A 9,050-nucleotide genomic window follows, 5' to 3' on the forward strand; every position below is an offset into this window, starting at 1 on the left:
ATGGATGCAAACTGGACCACAGAAGGTTCCACGTAAACATCAGAAAAAGCTTTTTTACTGTAGAGAGTGACAGAGCACTGGAACAGGCTGCCCAGCAGGGTTTTGGAGTCTCCTTCTCTGGAGACATTCAAAATCTGCCTGGACACGTTCCTGTGTGATGTGCTGTAGGTGATCCTGCTCTGGCAGGGGGGTTGGACTAGATGATCTTTTGAGGTCCCTTCCAACCCTTAAGATTCTGTGAAAAGCATGATAAGCTCTCCTTCAAAATAAAATCCAGGTGCAGTTTCCATCTTTATCCTAGAGAATCCATCTGCCTGCAGAGCTAGGTAATCTGCCAAGTCTATCATAAATAAACTGCTTTTTCTTCCCCCCCCCCCTTCTTTTTTTTTTTTTTTTTTTTCTCCTTATTTTCTTTTTTCCCCTTCTCTATTACACACTTGAAGTTCACAGTTCTATTATGATATATTTTCTATAATATCTATCTCACCCAACAGAATTCAACAGAATGAGTGACTAATATGTCAAAATTAGCAACACAAAATCCTTTAGAAGAGCTTAACAGCAAAGAAGTAACTATTCCACTTGAAATCATCAGTATCTCCAAAGAGGTTTCAACAAAAGAAAACTTTAGCATCCACATAGTGAACAAGTTCTATGACACCTGCCTCAATGACTTATCTAAATTTAAATATAGTACTACCAATTTATTAGAGAGAGAGCAGTTATCTTCAAGAATGTAAGGGATATTTATGTTCAAAGTGAACAGTCATCATTAAGGCTCACCTGACAAATCACAAGTATGATGAACTCTATTCAAACTGGGAGATGCTGGAAGCAACAAAAATGAGGTTGCAAATTATTCCAGCAAGACAAATTCACAGAGTTAAGACAGATAAAGGGAAGACTAAACATGTTTCATTTGACATTGGCCATGTTTGTGCATTGTCCATCTTCTCTAGCAAACTGCAAAAGTGTGAAAAAAACCTTATGGATAGATACCCAACTGGATTCTGCTGGACAGGTCTGACTCAGAAGGCACTACCCTGGAATACCTACAGCATGCCATGCAGTCAAGCAATTAGTTGGGCATATGACAGCCTAGCAGGCTCAGAAGCAGCATGTGCTAATTGGCCAGCAAATTGGCAGGAGTGCCAGGAGGCCTGTGCAGATGAACAAGGTGCTCCTGGACACAGTTAAATGTGAAAACAAGGTTTACAGAGAGTGGAAGCATGGACAGGCATCCTGGGGGGAGTACAGACAAGCTGTCAGAAAAGCAAGAGATTGGGTAAGGAAGGCCAAAGCAGATAGAATGGGACCCGGCCAGCGATGTTAAGAACAACAAGAAAAGTTTCTACAAGTATGTCAGTGATAAGAAGAAGACAAGGGAAAATGTGGGCCCATTTCAGAAGGAAACTGGAGACCTGGCCATGCAGGACATAAAGAAGGCTGAGGTACATGATGACTACTTTGCCTCAGACTTCACTGGCAAAGGCTCCTGTCACACCATCCAAATTAGAGGACTGTGAAAAGGAAGAACTCTCCACTGCAGGAGAAAAGCAGGTTTATGACCATCTGGAGGACCAGAAGGTGCAAAAGTCCATGGGACCTGACAGGATTCATCCATGAGTCCTGAAAGAACTGGCAGATGAAGTTGCAAAGCCTCTGTCCATCATATCTGAAAAGTCCAGGCAGTCTGAAGAAATCCCCACTAACTGGAAAAGGGGAAACATAAACCCCGTTTTCAAGAAGGAAAAAAAGGAAGACCCAGGGAACTATAGACCAGTCAGTCTTACCTCTGTGCTTGGCAAGATTATAGAGCAGATCTTCCTGAAGGCTCTGCTAAAGCATGAGGAAAACAAAGGGGTGATTGGTGACAATCAACATGGCTTCACCAAGGGCTAATCCTGCCTGACTAATTTGGTAGCCTTCTACAATGGGGTCACAGCATTGGTGGACAAAGAAAGAGCAACCGACATCATCTAACTGGACCTGTGCAAAGGTTTTGACACTGTCTCGTGCGACATCCTGGTATCCAAACTGGAACGATACAGATTTGATGAACAGACCACTTGTTGAGTAAGGAACTGGCTGGCTGGTTGCACTCAAAGAGTGGTGACCAATGGCTTGATGTCTAGATGGAGACCTTTGATGAGAAGTGCTCCACAAGGGTTGGTGCTGGGACTGCTGCTATTTCACAGCTTTGTTGGTGATGAGGACAGTGTCACTGAGTCACCCTCAGCAAGTTTGCTAATGACACCAAAGTGTGTAGTGAGGTTGACAAACTGGAGGGAAGGGAGGCCATCCAGAGGGACCCTGACAGGCTTCAGAGGTGGGCTTGTGCAAACCACATGAAGTTCAACCAGGCCAAGTGCAAGGTTCTGCACCTGGGTCAGGACAATCACAAGCACAAATACAGGCTGGATGGAGAATGGATTGAAAACAGTCTTGAGGAGAAGAAGTTGGGAGTGATGGTGGATAAGACATTGGCTGGCAATGTGCACTTGTAGCCCAGAAAGCCAACTGTGTTCTAGGCTGCATCAAAAGAAGCATGGTCAACGGGTCAAGAGGTGATTCTCCCCCTTTAATCAGCTCTTGAGAGACCCCACCTGGACTACTGTGTCCAATTCTGATGCCCCCAACATAAGAAAGACATGGAGCTCCTGGAGAAAGTTCAGAGGAGGGCCATGAAAATGATCCAAGGGCTGGAGCACCTCTCCTATGAGTACAGGGTGAGAAAGCGGGGCTGTTCAGCCTGGAGAAGAGAAGGCTCTGGGGGGACTTCATAGCAGCCTTCCGGTATCTGAAAGGGGCCTACAGGAAAGATGGGGAAAGACTTTTTACAAGGGCTTGTAGTAAGAGGACAAAGGGTAATGGTTTTAAACTGGAAGAGGGGAGATTTTGGTTAGACATTAGGAGGAAATTTTTTAGTGTGAGGGTGGTGAGCCACCTGTGGTGGCAGAGGTTGCCCAGGGAAATTGTGGAAGCCCCATTCCTGGAAGTGTTCAAGGCCAGGTTAGATGGGGCTCTGAGCAACCTGATCTAGTGGGACCTGATCATGTCCCTGGCCATGCAGGGGGGTTGGAACTAGATGATTTTTAAGGTCCTTTCCAACTCAAACCACTCTATGATTCTATGTTTCTATAAAGAATGGAGAGGCTATCTGGTTAATCTACTGCAACAGCAGATATTACAGAAACATAGCTGCAGAAAAAATACTACTTTAAAGACAGATACTGGCAGTTCCAGTCTTACAAACCACTGAGTATAACATCCTATTTCTGTTTGGTTTTGTCAGCTAGTCTGAGTGTAAACCTATGAAAAAGGCCAGCAAAGTTTGGGATTCTTTAAGAGCTCGTATCACAAAAACGCAATGCTTTCAGTTAGAACTTTCCCCTTATGTTGAAGAGGAAAGTCCCCAACCACCACAAAGCCCACGTTATCAGAGCAAGCCTAGTTGATACTTCCACTGGTTGAAGGCCACAGGATGGGGAGGGAAAGGTGAAAATGGGGAGTTAGAACCATAATTGCTGGAAGCAACTGACAAGTCTTGTTTTTTCTCCACGCTGCAACCTGACACAAGAACCTGTGGTAACAGACCTATGAATCTTCACAGAGAAGAAAACTGAAGACTTTCTAGGATTTACAAGGGACACTTGAAGGAGGGACAAGGAGGAGGAATATTTAAAACAATTTTATACACATTTGAAGTGCTACTAGTAAATGTCTTCTTGTAATGGACAAACAGATGTTAGTTGCTTCACATTAGTTTACTTGAAAACTACAGAACATACCTGAATTACTATGTATTTCAAAAGTGCTTCTAAGAAATAACTTGTTAAATCTTCTTGTCCTTTATCTCCTGATTGTGGAGGAACAAGTGGAGTGATTTCCTCTATAGTCACTTGAGCTATGAAAAAGAAAGAGGGAAAAAAAAAGTAGCACATCTAACAGTTAGACCATTTCTTCTCATGCATAAATATCTACTGAGCTATAAAAGTAGAAATGTACTGGGGTAAGCGGAGACAGTTACAGTCAAAACAATCCACCCATAGACTGCTGAATATGATTCATCAGTGTGTCCAGGTGGCCAAGAAGGCAAATGGCATCCTGGCTTGTATTAGCACTGCAAGTAGGTCTAGGGAAGTGATCCTCCCCCTATCCTGGGCACTGGTGAGGCCCCACCTTGGGTACTGTGTTCAATTCTGGGCACCCCAATACAAGAAAGACATCCAGGTGCTGGAGTGGGTGCAGAGGAGAGTAACTAGGCTGGTGAAATGCCTAGATGAGAAGTCTTATGAGAAGCAGCTGAAGGAACTAGGACTGTTTAGTCTAAAGAAAAGGAGGCTGAAGGGTATCTACAACTACTGGGAAGGACACTGTAGAGAGGTAGGTGCTGGTCTCTTCTCAGAAGTAAATAGTGATAGGACAAGAGGGACAGCCTAAAGCTACACCAGGGAATGTTTAGGCTGAACATTAGGAATTTATTTTTTTCTCTGAAAGGGTTGTCAGGCATTGGAACAGGCTGCCCAGAGAGCTGGTTGAGTCACCATCCTTAGACTTGTTTAAAAGTCATATAGATGTGGTGCTTTGGGATATGGTTTAGGGGTGAACATAGCAGAGTAGGGTTAGAGGTTGGACTTGATTACCTTGATTATTATGGTCTCTTCCAACCTAAGTGACTGTATGATGCTATGATTTTAGGATTAATGAAAATCATGAAATTTTCTGTAGTAAACTACCACAGAACTAATTTCTCACATATACAGAACAACAGCAGACACTAAGTTCTTTCTGTGTCCCTTGGGAATCTACCTGTCCAGACCAAATTTTTCCAAAAGGCATAATCCACTTATTTCGGCATTTATGCAAACAATAGTGTAACATCTGTCTCATACAAACACCAGATCTTTACTTACATCTGTCACGTTTTTCTTCCTTTAGCAGCAGATCAGTTACATTCGTGTTCAGTTTTACTAGCTCAATCCTTCCTTTACCACTACAGCTATGCTACTTCAGAATTTATTTTTCTCTTGATTCTGAAGTTAGGTGTTTGTACTCCATTCTTTCCACTCTGCATTTCTATGCTGCCTACATGCCCTCTAGATTTGTTCCTCCTTTCCTTCTATAGAGATATAACACAAGATAACTCTAAAACAGGGCTTAAAGTATATAACAAACTTTTATCTGCAGAGCTATCGTGACATAAAATTTGTCTGCTACATTTCAGTAAATTTAATCACCTGTCAAGGAGACACTCCTTGCTTCTAACAAGCAATGCTTGTGTACACTCTAAAACATCGGGTGGAGGTAGAAAAATGGCAACAGCACTCATTGTTCAAAGGACAATGTGGTTAGCTTCTTAGTGGCATTATGTGAGTGCACAGTTTGCACATATGACCTCATCCAATTTCAACTCATGAATAAATGAGTTTAAAATTCTACTACTACTAACAGGAGTAAGCTGAGTTACCAGGCAAGAAGCTCCCCAAAGTAACCAGTATTTGATACTTACAGCTAGAGTGAACAGACAAAAGAAAAACTGTCATAAGAATAATCTTAAAGAGAAAAATCATCCTCATTCTATTGCTTAGAGACAAGATAATGATCTTCACACTTTTTAAATAAATAAGTCTAGAAAGCATGAAAAGCTTATCTCAGAATGCTCAAGCTCTTCCACTGATGCAGGTCTTTCAGAACTCAGGTTTTGCAATTTACAAGGTCCAATTTTTTTTGAAGATTCCAAGCCACAGGAATATCACAGCTTTCACTGCCTGGCCATACACAGACAGAGCAGGAAGACGAACCATTTGGATTTACACATTGCCCTAACAACCTCTAAGTCTCTCAAAGGCCAGATCAGAAATTGCTTTGCACAGCTCGTTCCCTAGAGTATAGCCAAAGTCAGTGCAAATGTTCCACACAAGCAGAATCCCCTTGTGCATGTTTGCAGTAGATGCAGCTTCTGCTTGTAATTGTGAAGAAGAATTACATAAAATGGGTCAGTTTTTTTTCAGCCACTATGTGTTAAGCTACTATAGTTGCATTTCTAAAAAAACACAAAACAACAAAGAACACCCTGGAAAAAAACAAAACAAGAACAAAAAATACCAAAACAAACAAACAAAACCCCCCGAAAACCCCAACAAACCAACCCAAAAAAGACAAAGTTGATATTGGAAAAAGATGTGATAAACTGCCAAGAAAATTAACAGCTCCATAACCTCCCTCAGTACATGTGTATGTTAGTTCTTTGCTACTTCAACTTGCCCTTTCTGTGCTGAAAATTGAATTACATAGAGAATTGAGTAATTTTACCAAATTACTTACTTTCTTGAACATTAAGTGGAGGGTTAATGAGATTATCTAGTGTTCGGGGGCCATATTCAGACTGTGGAGATGAAAATCCAGGAATCAAGCAAGAAAACATCCATAATTGTTCTTTACTGCAATTATTTTGAAGCGCTTGCAGCCACAAAAGAAAGAGGCGCACACCCTCTCGCCGTATCTTGAAGGAAAAAAATAGAATGAGTTAACTTGTCCCAGACATACAAAAGCATTTCCATTTGTCCTGGAGGTAAATGGAGAAGGGGAGTCGTAGAAAAGCTGAGGACAGATAGTATGACCACAAGCAATCAGCACTGCCAAGCTAGCACATCTGCTGCCCCTGCTGAAGTGCAAGGACAACCGTGGCACCTTCACTGCTGTTATACCCCCAGAATCTCTTTTACAGGGTTCTCGCTGAAAGAAGAAGAAAACCAACATGTCCAGTCACTTGCTTGACTATAGCACTGCAAGATGCCATGTGAATTTTTCAGAAGATACAAAGACTGCAATAAAATTTCTAAATGTGTTTATGAATTATAACAATGCGGTAAGATTTTTTGCAGCAGAAGGACCCATTCTAACATCTTCCATTTCTTCTTCCAGAGGAGCGACAGAGTCCTAGAGAGGTCCCCTCCTGGCATCAGAGAATTTCAGCACCAGCCAAGCCTGCAGGTGATTTACAGGACTGGCATGGTTGCTTGCTGCAGTATCAAAACTACATGTTACACTGGGTGGTTTTGTTCCATGATCAAACATTACTACACTACACACCAATAGGTGACTTTGGTGTAGATCATCTTCCACTTCCAAGACAGTCTGAGCTACAAAGCCAATTTTCTTGCCCCTAACAATGAATGCTTAAGGCTTACTTCTGCTCTAATGCAAAATCCTTCAAAACACTTGCACACATTATTACCTTGGTACTCTACATAAACACATTACTACTGCAAGTAGTTCTACCAAACTAAAGCTCATGATTTGAATTAATTCTTTCATGACACAGAAGTCATGCTCTGGTTCTCATTCCTGTGCTTTTACCATTAAAATGCACCCTTATGTTCTTACTTGTATTTTTAAGTATTTAGACAAAAGTAGTGTGCAACTGTTTTTCTTACCTTTAATGAATTTCCAGTGTGAAGAAGCTTCTTTAAAATCAACCCTAAAAAGAAGAAGAAAAAAAATTATATGCTTGTTTTTACTTTCTTTATTAAGTACACTGTCAGAGTTCTCGGTCAGACTTGTTAGCAACTTCTAAACAAGTCCTTGGCATTCTCCAATTTAATCTTGGTGAACTTGATATCCTCAGGCAACTTTCTCAATGCCAGAAGGAGACATAAAAGATCACCTTTTATAGCTTCCACATAACCTATAGCAACTTTCCACAAAGACTTCTACTTTGAATGTATAGATCACAAAATGATTCTCAAGTCTTTAATGTACACACTATCAGCATTCCCCATTTACAAACACAGACCTTATCTCAATTTTGAAATCCATTAATAAGAGAGAAAAAGTTAGGTGAAAAAAAAAATATTACAAAGCAGCTTTCCTCCTGCCCTTGTTCTTTCTCAGCCAATGTTCTATTTTCAGATTCCCAGATTTAAGTCTACCTAGAAGAGTATTCATTACATTGATGATAGATTTTTGTGTGTTTTTATTTTTTTTTTCCTTCTCCTAGCTTGCAAGAATTTCAAAACCATAATCCCTTTTATGTCACTTAGAGGTTAAAGAAATGAGTAGCACAAACTATCATAGCTACTAATAAAAAATAAGATTTTTTTTAATTTCAAAAAAGGAAAATAAACTCACCAATACTATGAAATTGCCATCTCTGATGAATCCTTTCTGGAAGGAGTTGCAAAATTTTCTACAAAAAAGCAAACATAATCAAAAGATCTATGTTGCAGATGCTCCTCTCAGAAGACTGAAGAGTGCTTTCACAAAGGCCTGAAATCAGAAGCTGAGGGGTAAATTTGGAAAATTTTCACACTGCTTTCCTTGGAAACACTACTGCCCTTCCAAGATAATCTCCTTCTTAAAGCTACAAATCCCAAAGGCTCTGACAGACTGGCAAGTCCTGCATTGGAGACCTCAGATGTTACTGCAGTTTATCTGGTTCCACTGCCTCTCTGCTGGATACTGCTGCTTATAGCATAGAGAATGGAATGGGAGGATCTGTTTCAGTTGATCTGCTTCACAACAGGTTGTATTACAGAATCACAAAATTGTTCAAATTAGGGAAGACCTTCAAGATCACAGAGTCCAACCATTAACCTAACTCTACCAAGCCTAAACCATGATCCTAAGCACCACATCTACATATCTTTCAAATACCTCCAGGGATGACAATTCAAACACCTGTCTGGGCAGCCTGTTCCAGTGATTAATTACCCCTTCAGTGAAGACATTTTTTCTAACATCCAATCTAAAAACCTAAATCTCCCTGGTGCAGCTTGAGACCATTTCCTCTTGTCCTACCACTTCTTACTTGGAAGAGACCAACCCCCACCTTGTTACAACCTTCTTTCAGGCAGTCTCCCCTCAGCCTCCTTTTCTCCAGGCTAAACAACCCCAGTTCCTTCAGATGCTCCTCATAAAGCTTGTTCTCCAGACCCTTCAGCAGTTTTGTTGCCCTTCTTTGGCCACCCTCCAGCACCTCATCTTTCTAGCAGTGGGGGGCCCAAAACCAAACATTGTATTCAAGGTGCAGCCTCACCAGTGCTGAG

General features: G+C 41.2%; 1 protein-coding gene across 1 annotated transcript in view; it reads right to left on the reverse strand.

The window, feature by feature from the left end:
• Positions 1-9,050, reverse strand: part of RALGAPA1 (Ral GTPase activating protein, alpha subunit 1 (catalytic)) — a 140,507-nt gene that overhangs the window by 109,632 nt on the left and 21,825 nt on the right. Inside the window, exons 5-8 of the mRNA XM_009993938.1 lie at positions 8,134-8,191; positions 7,440-7,483; positions 6,328-6,505; positions 3,792-3,907 (exon numbers count right to left, since the gene is read on the reverse strand). Coding sequence (XP_009992240.1) covers positions 3,792-3,907; positions 6,328-6,505; positions 7,440-7,483; positions 8,134-8,191 — 396 coding nt within the window. The remainder of the gene's footprint in view (positions 1-3,791; positions 3,908-6,327; positions 6,506-7,439; positions 7,484-8,133; positions 8,192-9,050) is intronic.

This window comes from Chaetura pelagica, unplaced genomic scaffold (assembly GCF_000747805.2).
Source record: "Chaetura pelagica isolate M959 unplaced genomic scaffold, ChaPel_1.0 scaffold11, whole genome shotgun sequence".
Classification (NCBI taxonomy): domain Eukaryota; kingdom Metazoa; phylum Chordata; class Aves; order Apodiformes; family Apodidae; genus Chaetura; species Chaetura pelagica.